The sequence below is a fragment of the Asterias amurensis genome, chromosome 1, assembly GCF_032118995.1.
Source record: "Asterias amurensis chromosome 1, ASM3211899v1".
In the NCBI taxonomy this organism is placed as follows: Eukaryota; Metazoa; Echinodermata; class Asteroidea; order Forcipulatida; family Asteriidae; genus Asterias; species Asterias amurensis.
In genome coordinates this window covers 20,912,188-20,930,058 of record NC_092648.1, presented here as the reverse complement: position 1 = coordinate 20,930,058, position 17,871 = coordinate 20,912,188, and the positions used below count along the sequence as shown (strand labels likewise).

Sequence of the window (17,871 nt, the reverse complement as noted above, 5' to 3'; positions counted from 1 at the left end):
TTTTTTTTTTTTTTTTTTTTTTCTTTTGATTTTTTTTTTACATGAAAAAGGTTATTTTAAACGATTTCAGCTAAAACAGTTTGAATGTCTCGTCTGAATGTCTTGACCAAAATGTTTCATTTATGTATTGTGTGTTTGAACAGTAGAAAAAACAATTGATACTTGACATTTTAAAAGAATGGCGACCATCTTGAAATAAACAAATTTATAAAAAAAAAGCACCTCCTCCTTCCTTTTTTTGAGAAACCCGGACGCTAAACATGTTTCTTTTTTTACTCGGCCTATTATGCAATGATATAATAAAACATAGAGAGAAACGGCTCCCTCTGAAGTAACGTAGTTTTTGAGAAAGAATTTTAATTTCTCACTAAAGTATTTGAAATGATTTCGAGACCTCAGCTGAAGTCTCAAATTTTCAGGGACAAACTTCCCTCGATATACGTACATGCCGCCACATGAATAAAAAAAAGTATTTTTATAGTGCACACTGTTTCACGATAACTCATGAACGTATGCGATAACTAAAACGTACTTGCACGATAAGAGTGCGGTATTTGGTTTTGTTTTAATCATGTGGCGACGGTGCCGTCTTATTTCTTCCATCAATACTGCATGATTTGGCAATGCTGTTATGAGACCCTAATACATGTACATGTAATATTACGTGCAACGCACGCTGTCAGTCATTCTCTGTGTGTAAGTCCGTTGACCCTAGTGGGCGGCGCTAATCTGTTATTCAATAATGATCTAGAATGATCTAGGCTCTGAAAGTTTGTAGTTAGTTTGAGTACTTTCTAGAAAACATCACAAATCCTTGATATACGAGTGGGGGGGGGGGGGGGGGGGCTGCATTTTCGATGGGACACAAATATCCAAGACTGGTGGAAGGTACGACTTCTGTGATTGCTTTTCAACTCATTGGAGGAGCCTGTGATAGAAATCGCTTTTGACTAAGTGCAGTTTAAAGAGCACAATTTAAATTCGGAAAGGACATTTTCGAACTTAATCTACAGTTCGGTATTTTGGGGTCTTTTTCCCCATGTTTTGTGGCGGGTGTCAGAGAGTACCCATTTTTGCTTCGTCTTCTTCTGGACATTTTTCAGAGTGAGTTTACCCCGCCACATCGGCAAAGAACTGATTTAGCGCCCCTTGTGCACTTGTTTTACTCGATCATTGTAGCTGAAGTGGTTAATAGTGTGATCATTAAAATCACTTTGATTATGTGTTCTTTAAATCAGTGTCACCTTGTTTGATTTCTTTGTTGCATCTGTGAGAAAATTCAGGCTTTTTGAGTGATTTATATTCACGGAGAGTTTTGAGTTTTTGGGATCGTAACAATGCTTACTGGGCAGCAACACGAGAAGCAGCATGAGCAGCAACACGGTGGCGATGGCGGTAAGAAGCCTTTGACGTTTGTCGACGAAGTACCGCTGAACACCGAGCTCATGTCGATACCGCGAATGTCTGCTAGTTGGATGCTCTCGTAGCGGAAAGTAATGGTTTTGCAGCCGGTGATAGATAAGGTCACGCATTTGCGGTTTCCCGCTGGCTGTGAACCCTCGTCAGTCAACTGCATGCCTGATAGAAATAATTTACCACAACAGTAGTTTGTCACTTAAAAGGGAAGTTTCAGGAAAAGCTGGTTGTGTGCAACCAAATATAATAGCAAATAATTATTATAACAATATTGTAATTATGTTGTACTACAATGTTATCGGTAGGCACTTAAGATTAAAGGCACTGGACACTATTGGTAATTATTACTCAAAATATTTGTTACTTGGTAACCAGCAATGGAGAGCTGTTGATAATATAAAACATTGTGAGAAACGGCTCCCTCTGAAGTAACGTAGTTTTTGAGAAAGAGAGAATTTCTCACTACTTCAGGCCTGAAGCCCTTTTTAGGCTGCCATCTAAACGCGCACAAATTTGTGCATCAAGGGTGTTTTTACTTTCTAGGCTTCGACGAAAAATTTGTCACAATTTCCAAAGAAATTAGAGAAAACAGTAACGCCCACCTGTCTCCTCTCCTATAGAAATTAAAATTAGTCGCTGATTGGTCAGGTAAATCCGACCCGCAGTCATAGCAGGTTTGGTCGGCGCAGTCACCCCCTGTTGCGAATCCAGTAAGTGTTGAAACTCCACTTTACTGAAGTCAAAACAGTAATTTCCCGTGAACCTCTCTCCTGAAAACAGAACCCCTGCATGAAAAAGAAAAAAGTATAAAACCAGTTAACTCAATATACCAGATTCGGTACCAAAGATAAAGACATATCCCATGCACATGATCTTACAGGTTCATATATTTTTGTATTCTCTGTAGCAATTCCAGTTTTTTAACTAAGGTTTATTCTCAGTGTTTTTTAATCATTGATTGTTGTGTACAAATTCTGCATTTTTTACATGTTTACTGTATTTTCTCTTGGGTATTTTAATTGTATGGATTTTAATATGTTTTCTTTTAATTGTTCAGCGCCCAGGAGCATGTTTACATGGATAGGCGCTATATAAATTTCCATTATTATTATTATTATGAATGAGATCATTGGATGCAATGGTTTCATTGGACAAACGTGCAGTGACGTAAGCTTGCACTTTCGATCGTCTGCGTGCAGCGTGTGAAATTGCACTTTCCCGGCCCAGAACTTTAACTTAAGGTCATTAATGGCAAATTTATATTGATCGAAATTTCATTGAAGAAAAAACACTTTAAAGAGTTTGAGGAAAAACAAAAACCACGAAATGAATGCTTTAATTTGAAAACGAGTTTTTCTTTTTGACCTAACAAATACTTCGAATACCATCTTTAAAGATCAATAAACTATGAGCTCAGAAGCAGTGTTAAGTAATTTATAAACAAATTGGTATTTTATCAGTGTGATACAGATACGTCGTTAAAAATATTTCAAAGTTGAATTTAGACTTTAAACCACTTCAGATAGCTGTATGAGATTACCCGGTAACCGCTGATACAATGGCTTATGACCTTTAAACGTCTGCTCACAGACGCTTTGTATATTCATTCTAACGCGTGCTGCACTACCAGCACAGAGGCACACAGTTAATAAGTTACGCGCCAAAACTGATGGATTTTTCACTAATGACTACATACTCCGAATATTATACAAATATTGACTGCTTCGAGTGCTATGGTTAAAACTATGACTCCCGAGGTGATCCCCGGAGCGTTCTATTTTCCCGAGGCGAAGCCGAGGGAAAATAAAACGCTCCGGGGATCACCGAGGGAGTCATAGTTTTTAACCATTGCACAAGTAAAAGCAGTCAATATTTGTTTTATAACACCCCAAACATTTCTAAATACTGTACTATTATTATTAAGTTACAGACCTGAATGCTACAATCCACGGACGACGCGAATACAGATTGCAAACACTTTTACTTAATGTGTTGCTTGTAGTGTCGTGCAATCCGAAATGGTTACAGACAATTAATTTATCATACTCGTACACGCAACGGACGTCTGGGTACTGCACGCCGTGTGCTAGTCTGTCGGACTAGCGCACGGCGCCATGTGCTAGTCTTCGGACTAGCGCATGGCAAACCGACGGCCGTCGTCTAGCAAAACTAAGACATGTCATGTGACGCGCTCTAAAGCCAATGAGCAGGCAGAATACTTGCAAGGGGTGTTATAAATATCATTATCAAATAATGCGTTATACTTTCACAATCTGCTGTAGGCCTACTTCTAACCAAGTATAGTTTTTATTGCCATTCATTTTGAGAGTATATGATTACTGAGCGTATAACTTCCCTTCAAAGGGTTTATACATTTATATCAAGTTTATTTGCCAGGCTTACTGTGAATGTATGTAACTTAATTTACTTTTAGAAGTTTCAGTTTATAGTCGTCAAGTTGTTGAGGAAAAAGTGAAAACCACGGAGCAATGTTTTCAGGAGAGTCGCGTAAATCCGTTGGACATGCTAAAACAGTTTTCGTCTCAGTAGGTTTGTACCACAACGTAAACGTAATGGACATACGGAAACCTAAAATGAACGTATAGTAACGTTCGGGCATGTACCTGAATGTTGATTGGTCACCCGATATTCTTACACCAGGAGCAGCACTGGCTGTCCCCTCAGTACTGGAACGTATGCAAATCTTTATTGTCCCAAAGGTGGTCGGAAGGGCGCACCACGACCATGCCCAGGTTCACCTGTAGCCCCAACAGGTTGATGCAGAAAGTAGTAATAATACAAATATAACTAACCTCCACTAAGTTTGCTGTATTTGTCTTCAGAACTCTCAAAACCTTCCGGGCGAGCGTTACCAGCAGTTGCTATGACATTTCTCAGTCCGTCTTGGACTGAACTGACTGCTCGACTCTCGCCTCCATATCGAACTTGCAGGTTTTGAAGAACGGACCAAGATGACGGACTAAAATTGAACGCAGCAAGTTGGTCGTGCAGTGATCTCCCCAACGGGACCTGAAAAGTGAACCATCTCAACGAGGTAACTCGAGTCAGAGAAATAAAACATCAAAGGTCCCGGTCAAATTTGTGTCAAGTATTGTTCTGCCCACGTGTGCTCGTCGTGTCTATTTTGGTCGTATTATGGCGAGGGTGAGACAGTAATCGTGAATATCGTGTAATAATGACTCAGGTTTCAACAGCCGAAATAAGACATCATATCACCCGCCCGGTCGCACAGTAGTCACAAAGAATTCTGGGTTAAGACCCCTCACAACATGGCAAGAGGTGCTCCTCTCATGCTCATGAAAAGTATTGACTTATAAAGGCCTATCTATATGCCTATACTGCTAACAACATCAGCACGTATACATTTGTAATAACAATAATAGTCTGACCAATGGATCATCACTATTTGCTATTTTGCTTTCTCACAAACATATCTTTAAAAGGAGAGTCGCGTGAATCCGCATAAATCCGTTGTACACGCTATAAAAAAAAATCGTCTCTTGAGACGAAAATTACTTTCGTGAAATTGTTTAACTCATTTAAAAAAAAATGTATAAAAAACACTTAAACCACCTCAGCAAGTAATGTTTTAAGGAAGGCTTTCTACCACCGTAATGTTTGATGTAAATCTGTGAACTTTTGTAATTTACGTTGTACAGAAAGTATCAAATCCCTCTAAATAAATAGGGTATAACGTGGCACGTGATGACGATCGCTCTTCGGAAACACAACCCCACTATGCGTGTCGTAGCTGAGCGGTTAAGAGCACCGGACTCAAGCTATGGTGTTTCTGATCAGCACACTGAGGGTTCGAGTCCTGGTCGTGGCACTTGTGTCATTGAGCTGGTACTTTACCAAGTCTTTGAGAGTGGGGGCAGAGTGCGCATTTTAAAAGGACCAATCGTATGACGTGAGGTCACGGGTACCCCTTGTGTTTCTGGTCAGCAAGCACCCTTGTTCCATCAGTCTTGCATGAAGTTCACTTATTGGGCATCCTTGGTTTTGTTACAAGGTCCATATTTTGTCAATTCGATTAATATCTGAGGCAAAGAGCCGTTCAGAAAGTAGGCCTTTATGCACAAATTGGAATATAATACTATAAAAGAAGGGAACTTTCAAGGCAATATAATATTGGAAACGCCAATAATCATAAGCACTTGGGCAAATCACTGTCTGGCTGTGTCCCAGGGAATTCTCTCCACCGGAGATTCGGTCCCCCCTCATGGGAAATTAATGTGGGCGTGAGGATGAGGATTTATAACAGGGCACTATCAGAAGTAGTTGGTATACAGTTCGCCATATGGGGGGGGGGGGACACATCAGAATCTCCAGGGGGAGAATCTACTGCCACAGCGGCACGGAATTATATTGCAAGAAACATTATTTCTTTTGTATTTACCTGCTGAAGGGGATGTGGTTGGGTATTAACCACCGGCATGGTTGGTTGCCTTGGGCCTGTTGGGCCGACACCACACAGTCCCGCTCTTGATGACTCTCCAAAGTTCTTTAAACTCTGAAAACAGTGAATTATAATATTAGATCTCATTGTGTATTAATAATTGCGAGAAATATTACAGGCTTACGTGCTTCTTTATGATCCCCATCCATTCAAGTTGTATTAAAAGGCACTGCCGTCGATTTCACCAAACTCTTCCTAAACTTAGGATTAATCTTAAGACTAATGACGGGTCCCAGCCCAGGGCCCGATTTCACAAAACTCTTCCTAACTTAAGATTAATCTTAGGACTTCAGGACGAGTTCAAACCCTGCATGTAGCATGCAGACCTTAAGATTAATCCCAAGTTAGGACGAGTTACTCGGATGCGTCCTATAAGTCATAAGATTAATCCTAAGTTAGGAAGAGTTTGGTGAAGTCGACGGCTCGACATGTTTGGTACTCAGCATTATGTAATTGCGTGAACATTTGGCAAAAGGGTTACATTATGATCCCCAACCAAAGAGCTAATTACACTATAGCTCTATGTCCACAATACAAGTTGTAAGGCAACGTACATTTGTAAAGGTTGGACTATAAATTACAAATACGGTATACAAATGTTATTTGGTAAACGACAGGCAATGGAGAGCTGTTCATAAAACATTGTGAGAAACGACTCCATCGAAATTAACGTAGTTTTTGAGAAAGTTGTAATTTCTCACCGAAACATTCGAATATGAGAAACACTGCATGCCTGAAGCCTTTCTCGGGCATCTGAGAGCACACCAAATTTGTGCAACAAAGGTGTTTTTCCCCCATTATTTACTTGCAAGTTCAATGACCAATATTAAACCCAAATTTTCATTGATTTAATGTTTTGTATGTTGTTCATGGGATACACAAGAGAGAATACTGGGATCTATAAAATATTACCAAACGTGTCCCGTCCCTTTATGAAAATGTACATATTACATTTATTCGGGTTTAGCAATGTTAAACCGGGCTACATTTGGACCACATTTTTTCAGAAATATGACTTTGGCTAGTCCTAAAATGCTCAATGACAAAAAGTGGCCAGTGTAAGTGAACGATTAAATAAAATAAATAAATAGAAAATACAAATAATAATAATAATAATACAACTTTCTGAAAATTATCATTTTCACCTATATCGCTGCCATGTGCGAGAATATAATAGTTTGCAATTTGATAAAATTAATTTGTATAAGTAAATATATTTTTCTAAACATTTTTTCCCAGAATTGTAGCTTAGAGTTTAAAGTCAACATTATTACACAAACGTGTGACTAGTCACTTAACACCCCACTACCTCTATCTGGTCACAAACATAGTCATGAGGATACAAACCGTCAGTGGCACTTCCAACTTCTTGTCTGCTTGTAATTGTACAAGTTGTTCCCGATCAGCCATGGTTGGTAATGGTGTTGCGAACTGCCAGGCAACCCATTTTATGTACGCACATCGTAGCCGTTTTTTTACACGGTGGCCCTGAAGGGACACCGCACATCTTACAGCGGGCACACAATCATTGGCATGTTCTGATATTAAAGTGCACATTTGGGGTTCCTTTGTTTCATGGGCGTCAATCTGTCGTGAAAGATGGGGGGGGGGTATCGTTAGTCATAACATTTACTGCGTGGGGTCCGGGGCCGGCTTCAGGGCCGCGGGACAATTTTAGGCCGTAGATGCTCTCTGGTGCAATCTAGGGAGTCTGAGGGTAATGTGACCCCCCCCCCCCATCTCAGATGTTGGAATTTCATGCATATTTCATGTTATATAACTGACATACAGATCCTTGTCACTTGATTGGTGGAACTTACTTCACGTGACATTCACTATTACTCCCATCCGCACCGGCGATCAAAAAGACCTATTCGCCCATGAGGAATAGCATTTCCCATTCAACAGTTAGGATCATCCTTGCTAAAACAAAGGAGCACCTGTGCAAAAGGTAGCGATCCGATTGCTATTAATTTGTGCATTGTTGCCGCTACGCGGCGCTATATGAATTGGTTCCGAACCAGTAATTTGTGTGATTTTTAGGTGTTCGGGCCAACTCGGAACACCTCTTATTTTTGATCGTTTTTTTAGGTGTTCGGGTAACAGCCCGAACAACTCTTTGTTATTGTTCGTTTTTTTCTTTTTTAGGTGTTCGGGCAACAGCCCGAACAACTCTTTGATTTTGTTCGGTATTTTAGGTGTTCGGGTAACAGCCCGAACAACTCTTTGTTATTGTTCGTTTTTTTCTTTTTTTTTCTTTTTCTTCTTCCTCTCGCTGTCGATTGTCCGCAAGAAAAAGCATAGATGCGAAGCTTGCATTAAGTTGAAACTTTGCACACAAGTAGACAATAACCAGTAGATGATACAAAAGTTGTTACGTCACGATGACGTCATCAGTTGACGAGATACACTAATTCAAAGTTTATTATTTCAAAAAATCATAACCCTTGATCTACATGAGGGATTTTTACAATCAATACATCATCGGAAGGGGCATTAAAAACTCCGTAAACACCTCACAGACATGACCCCATTTTGATTTTGTCTTCCGGCTCAAAAGAGAGGTTGAAAATTTCAAAATTCACGTCCTAAAAACAACGTAAATCCCCCGTTGGTATGTGCATAAACATTACACGTAGGCATACACACAACGTGTAGTGTATTAGCTGTGCGGGAGAGTCACGCTCCAGTGATCATCCATAGAGTGCAAAAAAGCTTCATGTAGTATAGTCTTCGTTCAAGGCGTTTAACCTTTTGACCTTGTCTTCTGGTTCAAATCGAATTTATTGTAGATTATCTACGACCGTACTGCGTTGATAACACCGGTTCCCGTCCCATCACTGAAGTTAAGCAAAATCGGGCTTGGTCAGTACTTGGATGGGAGACCAATTAGCGACCAAATTTTGTATTATTTATTTTTTTATTTAATTTTTTCTTCTCCTTTAAATAGCTTCGTTTTTAGTCTATTTTCAAGGCGTTTTCAACCAACATTTCTTTTCCGGTTAGTTAGTCTCTTCTTCAGTTGTCATTATGCATAAGGCTCCGACCACAAAAGCTATTTTGACAATCTATACATCATATGAAATGGCATTAAGTACGTAGTCTGTTTTCAAGGCATTTTCAACAAACATTTCCCTTCCGGTTAGTTAGTCTCTTCTCCAGTCGTCACTATTCATCAGTTCACATTTCCTCGACCACAAAAGCTATTTTGACAATCTATACATCATATGAAAATGCCTCACGTACTTCACAAAAATGGGTATGTTGGTGACCTTCTCTTGACCTTTTGACCTTTTGAAACCGGAAGTGCCTGTAAAATGCTTTGAAAAGGCTTTTAGGTTGAAATGTACACTTTTTGATGCTTTACCATAAAATTATTGCACATCGAGAAAACTGGTTTTGATTTCTTTGCAATTTGACGAGCTATAACAACACTTTTTTCATTGATTCAAACACTGACCCAACAATAGCCGAACACCTAGTGTTTGTTTCTACAAACACTATATCTAGTGTTTTTTTAAGTTTGTTCGGCCAACTCAAAAATACCTTGTCCGCTCACAAAAGCACCTTTCCCAAACTCGTATGAACTTGAAACTTCACACATAGTTAGATATTCATTAGGAGAGAAAACCGTTTAAGTTACGTCATGATGACGTCAACCGTTCTTGAATGATGGTCATTTAAATTTTGTATTAATATAAAATCAAAACTTCTGATCTACACAGGGGATTCTTACAATCAATACATCATCGGAATCATCATTCAAAACTCCGTAAACGCCTCGCAGACATAATCCCATTTTGACCTTGTCTTACGGTTCAAAAGTAAGCATTTGTATATTTTCTTGGCCTAAGTGTTTATGCCTAACGCAGCATACACCTCGCGACTATAGCTTGTTCAGACTTGTTTACACATTATACGCCAGTGCCATGTGCGTGCACATGGCGTGATTTTCCATTTATAAGTTTTGACTGGCAAAAAGTCACCTACAGAGCTCCAGGAGTGCCATCCGACATATCGAGTTACCGACATACGTTATCTCATCAAGACGACTTATTTCGTGGAATCAGTTACTTACCGACGTATTATTTTGCTAAGTCGACTTATTCAAAACAATCAGTAACTAATTAAGAAGTTTACTTATACACAGCCTGCACACGTTGCAACGTGTGTATATTGAGATTGCGAGTTAGGGCCCGCGTGATCGCTAATAATGTGGGGGCGTTTTTCGTGCCTGGGATGCAGAAGAATAACCACAATCTAAGACTTGAATCAAGTCTACACCTCGTCCAACTCCGATTGTATTAGTCAATTCAGGCATCCTCTTCAATTTTATTTTATGTAACAAGCAAAATTATTAATGTTCTGATTTTATTTAAAAAAAGGTTAATGGCTGTTAGCAAACTGCGTCCAACTAACATTACATGGTGTACTTGTACTTGCAAAATAGTGTCACTGGCCTCACGTTTTGACCCTACTAAACAGCTACGTGAGAAGAATGAGACAATAAATCATAAATTCAGTTCAAAAGGATAAAAGTTTGTTTTCGTCATATTCATCAAACTATAAGCCTTTACACACTTGAAAAGTGACAATACCAAAGTGCAACCATCAGCCGTGAAATTACATTATAATTGATGGTTGTCAAAAGGATAACAAGGTTGTTGTCGCCACAACCAACCCCCTTATAATCAACGAACCATGTGAATCTATTCAAACAAACAAAACCTTCTAAAGAATATCCATGCATAGATTTGTCAGGTGCATACAATTATGTCTCAGCCAGCAATGTGATTTATGTGTGTGTTTTACTAGTTTCCTCACTCCCCAACCAAAGTGACTATAATATTAGTCTCTATTGAATAACAATGGTATACTTCGACATGGTTTTTATTTTCAGCTTTTCCATAGATCCTGTTTTTATGACTCCCAAAAAACGGCCGACCGTGTTAGTTCGCAAAGTAAAAGGAAAACCACGCAATTTCGAGGCAAATTTGTGTGGATCATTTTATTCTACTTTTACAACATCTTTCCAACCATTATGTATTTTATAACGAACGGTTACAAACGCTTTTTATAGACCAACTCGTCCAATCCAAGGCAACGTGTTCCTTTAATGCATATAATGTTATTTACATAAAATAAGAAAATACTGGAACCCAAAACCGGGCTAAGCATACTAATTATGTATCGTTTGGAACCTTAATATCTCCTGCCCTAGTGGTGCCCGATCCAAGGCGTCAAACATGACTTAAAGCCATTTGACCCTTTCGGTTAACAGTATTGCCCAAGGCCCACACTTCGTGTATCACAACTTCTATAACAAACATGTGAAAATTTAGGCTCAATCGGTCATCGGAGTCGGGAGAAAATAACGGAAAAACCCACCCTCGTGACCGCGCGTTTCGCCGTGTCATGACATGTGTTTCAAATAAATCCGTAATTCTTTTGACCCAGAGATGCTCGGTCCAAGTTGTCAAACATATTGATAATGAAGTAAATTTAATCACAAACAATGGAACCCCCATGAGCGGGCTAAGCACGGGCTAATCATAGTAATATTTTGTAACCGTTGGAACCTACTTTATATCTTTGCCTGGTCAAACATCATTTAAAGGGGCATTACAGTATTACGTTTATACGGAGCTCCAGGAGTGCCATAGATCTGAATTTGGCTTGTACTCGGCGTGTACTTGTTTAAGTCTGCGGTGCATTGCGGAGCATAGTCACGCTCTGCGCCACGTGTTAATCGTTTTAGTCCGTGTTCGAGGCGTTTTCAACATGTCAGGTACATTTGCCTTTCGGTTAGTTAGTCTATTCTGCAGTCGTCAGTTTCTCGTTACTTCATGTTTCCTCAATCACATTAACCATTTTGACAATCTATACATCAAATGAAAGGGATTTACGTACTTAACAAAAATGGACATGTTGGTGAATTTTTCTTGACCTTTTGACCTTTTCAAACCGGAAATGACTGTAAACATGATTTGAAGGGGCGTTATTAAAGGCCTTTTAGGTTGAAATATACATCCTTTGATGCTTTACCATCACAGCATACAAGTCTGGCAAAGGTCTGGTTTAAAAAAACACTACTGATGACGTTACCAAAAATAAGTGCGCCCTCTAGCGGCAGATCATAAACATCTAAAAATACACTTTTACTAGATGTTTGTGTCTCAGTTTATGACAATTGTTTCAATATTGGTATACATAATCTCCTTCATAATAGCAACGTATCCGTGCAGTCTTAGCTTGATGAGGTCATCATGTGTCAGGTGGTATTGCTTTAAAGGTGTGCTTTTCAAAGCTGTGTGTATGCCAAACCAATGTTCGACTGAGGTGAAACTTGAGTACAAATCTTGAGAACAAAGCAAGGTGGAATATTTTTTTACACCAGGTTTTTACTCCCGGAAACCGAACACCTAGAGTTTTTTTAAAAACAAACTCTAAATTTCTAGTTTTTTTTTTTTAGGTGTTCGGGCCAGCCCGAACAACTCTTTGATTTTGTTCGTTTTTTTTTAGGTGTTCGGGTAACAGCCTGAACAACTCTTTGTTAATGTTCGTTTTTTTCTTTTTGGGGGGTTTTTCTTCTTCCTCTCGCTGTCGATTGTCCGCAAGAAAAAGCATAGATGCGAAGCTTGCATTAAGTTGAAACTTTGCACACAGGTAGACAATAACCAGTAGATGATGCAAAAGTTGTTACGTCACGATGACGTCATCAGTTGACGAGATACACGAATTCAAAGTTTATTATTTCAAAAAACCATAACTTTTGATCTACATAAGGGATTTTTACAATCAATACATCATCGGAATAAGCATTAAAAACTCCGTAAACGCCTCGCAGACACGACCCCTGTTTGATATTGTCTTCCGGCTCAAAAGAGAGGTTGAAAATTCTAAAATTCATGTATAAAGAACTACAAAATTCCCCATTGATTGCGCGTAAAGATTTTACGATTACATGTACATGTACTTTGTCACCACGTGTAAGCATGCGGTGCATTGCGGTCACCACGTGTAAGTATGCGGTGCATTGAGGAGCATAACCACGCTCTGCACCACGTGTTGATCGTTTTAGTCTGCGTTCGAGGCGTTCTCAACACAATGTCAATTTTCTTCAAAAGTAATTACTTGGTTTTATCTACGACCATACTGCGTTGATAACACCGGTTCCCGTCCGGTCAACGAGGTTAAGCAGAATCGGGCCCAGTCAGTATTTCGATGGGAGACCACGTGGAGACCAAAATTTGTACTATTTATTTTTTTATTTTTTTTTCTCCTATAAATAGCCTCGTTTTTAGTCTGTTTTCAAGGCGTTTTCAACATACATTTCCCTTCCGGTTAGTTAGTCTTTTCTCCAGTCGTCATTATGCTTTAAGCTCCTATATCCTCAACCACAAAAGCTATTTTGACAATCTATACATCATATGAAAGGGCTTTACGTATGTAGTCTGTTTTCAAGGTGTTTTCAACAAACACTTCCCTTCCGGTTAGTTAGTCTCTTCTCCAGTCGTCATTATGCATAGTTCCTATGTCCTAAACCACAAAAGCTATTTTGACAATCTGTACATGATATGAAAGGGCTCTACGTACGTAGTCTGTTTTAAAGGCTTTTGAACAAACATTTCCCTTCCGGTTAGTTAGTCTCTTCTCCAGTCGTCATTATTCATCAGTTCACGTTTCCTCAAACACAAAAGCTATTTTGACAATCTATACATCATATGAAAGGGCCTCACGTATTCCACAAAAATCGGTATGTTGGTGACCTTCTCTTGACTTTTTGACCTTTTAAACTGGAAGAGCCTGTAAAATGCTTTGAAAAGGCAGTGTTTAAAGGCTTTTAGGTTGAAATGTACACTTTTTGATGCTTTTTCCATAAAATTTTTACACATCGAGAAAACTGTTTGGTTTGATTTCTTTGTAATTTGACGAGCTATCAACAATACTTGTTTCATTTAATCAAACACTGACCCAACAATAGCCGAACACCTAGTGTTTGTTTCTACAAACACTATATCTAGTTTTTTTTAGCTGTTCGGGCAACAGCCCGAACAACTCTTTGATTTTGTTCGTTTTTTGTTTTTTTTTTGGGGGGGGGGTTTTCTTGTTCTTCTCGCTGTCGATTGTCCGCAAGAAAAAGCATAGATGCGAAGCTTGCATTGAGTTTAAACTTTGCACACAGGTAGACAATAAGTTGTTACGTCACGATGACGTCATCAGTTGACGAGATACACTAATTCAAAGTTTATTATTTCAAAAAATCATAACTTCTGATCTACATGAGGGATTTTTACAACACTTCCCTTCCGGTTAGTCTCTTCTCCAGTCGTCATTATGCATAGTTCCTATGTCCTAAACCACAAAAGCTATTTTGACAATCTGTACATGATATGAAAGGGCTCTACGTACGTAGTCTGTTTTCAAGGCTTTTCAACAAACATTTCCCTTCCGGTTAGTTAGTCTCTTCTCCAGTCGTCATTATTCATCAGTTCACATTTCCTCAACCACAAACGCTATTTTGACAATCTATACATCATATGAAAGGGCTTTACGTACAAATTTCTTTGTAATTTGACGGGATACTTACAATACTCGTTTCATTTATTCAAACACTGACCCAACAATAGCTGAACACCTAGTGTTTGTTTTTACAAACACTATATCTAGTTTTGGTTTTTCTTCTTCCTCTCGCGAGGGTGGGTTTTCCCGTTATTTTCTCCCGACTCCGATGACCGATTGAGCCTAAATTTTCACAGGTTTGTTATAGAAGTTGTGATACACGAAGTGTGGGCCTTGGGCAATACTGTTAACCGAAAGGGTTCAATGGCTTTAAGTCATGTTTGACGCCTTGGATCGGGCACCACTAGGGCAGGAGATGTTACGGAGGTTCCAAACGATACATAATTATTATATGCTTAGCCCGGTTTTGGGTTCCAGTATTTTCTTATTTTGTGTAAATAACATTATATGCGTTAAAGGAACACGTTGCCTTGGATCGGACGAGTTGGTCTATAAAAAGCGTTTGTAACCGTTTGTTATAAAATACATAATGGTTGGAAAGATGTAAAATGATCCACACAAATTTGCCTCGAAATTGCGTGGTTTTCCTTTTACTTTGCGAACTAACACGGTCGGCCATTTTTGGGAGTCATAAAAACCAGGATCTATGGAAAAGCTGAATATAGAAACCATGTCGAAATATACCATTGTTATTCAATAGAGACGTATTGTAGTCACTTTGGTTGGGGAGTGAGGAAACTAGTAAAACACACACATAAATCACAGTGCTGGCTGGGACATAATGTTATGCACCTGACAAATCTATGCATGGATATTCTTTAGAAGGTTGTGTTTGTTTGAATAGATTCACATGATTCGTTGAATATAAGGGGGTTGGTTGTCCCGACAACAACCTTTTTATCCTTTTGACAATAACCAGCTTATATAATGTAACTTCACGGCTGATGGTTGCACTTTGGTATTGTCACTTTTCAACTCGGCTCCGTGACGTGCTGTCTGGTACCTTCCATACATACATTTTGTTGTGAAGATTTTAATTATGTAAAGGCTTATAGTTTGATGAATAATATGACGAAAACAAACTTTTATCCTTTTGAACTGAATTCATGATTTATTGTTTCATTCTTCTCACGTAGCTATTTAGTAGGGTCAAAACGTGAGGCCAGTAACACTATTTTGCAAGTACATGTACACCATGTAATGTTAGTTGGACGCAGTTTGCTAACAGCCATTAACCTTTTTTAAATAAAATCAGTAAATTAATAATTTTGCTTGTTACATAAAATAAAATTGAAGAGGATGCCTGAATTAGGAGTGGAATAATGTGTTAGTTAGGTCATGATGACGTCATCCATTCTTGAGTTATAATTTTTATTATTACAAAAAATCATTATTTTTGATCCACGTGATGGATTCTTACAATCGATACATAATCGAAAAGGTCGTTAAAAACTCCGTAAAGGCCTCGCAGACATGACCTAAGATCTATGACACAAGTCTTAGGGGCAAATCTGTCGAAGAGTGAGCATGCACGCGAGTGTGAAACCTTTACGGCATGGGTCCGGGCCCGCCTAAGGGCCCGGGAGTTTTTCGCATTTTAGATCCTCTGTGATGCAATCTTAGGACATTTAGAGCCCAATGGCAAACGAAACAAAACAATACGCCTTCAAAATTTGAGCAGTGGAATTTCGGCCTTTTTGGTTTTTGGAATTACTTGAACTTCCATTATAACAAAATGAAAAAGATGAGTTTAGTATGTGTAGTTCATTGTTTGCAATGTTTGTACGGAAGGGTTGCGGAAAAAGAAAACAATCTCAGAAACGTCTCAATTGACTATATTGTGTCAAATAGAACAGAGTTAATAACAGCCTTGGGTGTGGAGTTACTTGGGTAAAACATGACCAATATCGCTCGAACTAGCCATAGAAGCTGCAGACACTAAACAATATGGAGATGACACGCACGCACGTGCCCTCATTAGACACACGAGTTAACAACAACTGGGGGAACATTGTCCCCCCCCCCCCACCCCAGGATTGATGCCAATGACGGGTCTCAGGGTTTGGGACACATGGTTTGGTCTTACACAGTGCAATACTTGGGCTTCATGATGAAGGTGGTCAAAGATGGGGGGGGGGAGGGACATTTAATATTGTGTCCCTACCCTCCAAATGATGGGGGGACACATGTCCCCCTGTCCCTCCCCTGATTGACGCTCATGCTTTGTTTCAATAACAGAAATATGATATTAAGAATAATAATAAGAAGAATTAATACTATGTGCATTAAATATGCGATTTGCAAAGTCATTTCATTGCCACCGTAATTGAGGTTATCTCAAGAGCATCGCAACCATGGCCACCATAATTGGGGTTTTCCCCGAGCTTCCTACTAATAACTCGTACACAATGCCAAGTTCAGTGGGTTTTTCCAAAGTTATTCGCAATAACAATTCTTCTGGGAAGTAAATCTTTCGTTTTGTTGTTTAGTTTTTGTATAACCGTTTGTTTGGTTTAATCTTTATGTACCTACAATAAAATCAACCTTTGAACATTTTAGTTGAAAAAAAAGTGCGTTGTGGGGATAATCGTTCAAAAGCTGTTATGTTCACACAAAAGAAGGTTATGTTTTCTTATTATAAGGATTAATAATTAATCAGATCCTGCGTTGACTTTAACCGCTCTGGCGATAACCTATTGAAATAAAATGTTCACATGTTTTTGTGTACATTAATTTTTTAGTATAGGATTGAACCAACCAATCCTATACTCCCCATCCTTTCAATCCTCCCCCCCTTTCAAGGGGGAGGTGCAACTCTGTCAATGATGGAGCAGTGCGTGAGAAGCCTTGACGGCGTGGGATCCGGGCCCGCTTAAGGGCCCAGGATATAGTATCCCCCATTCAAAGTGTTGTGTCATCCTTTGCCGCCAGGATAAATGCTCATGGCGGGACACAGGGTGTTGTCTTACACAATGCAATACTTGGGCTTCATGATGAAGATGGTCAAAAAGATGGGGGGGGGACATTTGATATTGTGTCCCCCACCCTCCAAAAATGGGGGGGGGGGAGACATGTCCCCCTGTACCTCCCCTGGTTGACACCAATGCTTTGTTTCATTAACAGAAATATGGTAACAAGATTAATAATAATAAGAAGATTTGCAAAGTCATTTCATTGCCACCGTAATAGACCGATTACCAATGGTGACATAGCCCTCTGCCTAGAGTGGCCTTGTTTTGGGCGAACTTGCATAAAAGATTTTTTTTTAACAAGCTGTAAATGAGCGGCCAAACAACAAAATGACGCAAAAGACCTTTAAGGCTTTATTAAATTGGGCCCTGGCTGAGCCACGGATCGGACCTCATCATCAAGAGCCAACACACCGGGCACTTCGCAGCTAATATAGAACACAGTGGAGGAAACTGAGTAAAGCGCATAAAACATGCATGCGC

General features: G+C 39.3%; 1 protein-coding gene across 1 annotated transcript in view; it reads right to left on the bottom strand.

Moving 5' to 3' along the window:
• The window catches only part of LOC139945460 (uncharacterized), a 26,859-nt gene extending 19,493 nt beyond the window's left edge, over positions 1 to 7,366 (bottom strand). The window contains exons 1-5 of the mRNA XM_071942850.1: positions 7,244 to 7,366; positions 5,837 to 5,950; positions 4,230 to 4,446; positions 2,019 to 2,201; positions 1,345 to 1,578 (exon numbers count right to left, since the gene is read on the bottom strand). Coding sequence (XP_071798951.1) covers positions 1,345 to 1,578; positions 2,019 to 2,201; positions 4,230 to 4,446; positions 5,837 to 5,950; positions 7,244 to 7,306 — 811 coding nt within the window. The 5' untranslated portion in view covers positions 7,307 to 7,366. The remainder of the gene's footprint in view (positions 1 to 1,344; positions 1,579 to 2,018; positions 2,202 to 4,229; positions 4,447 to 5,836; positions 5,951 to 7,243) is intronic.
• Between the last annotated feature and the right edge of the window lie 10,505 nt (positions 7,367 to 17,871).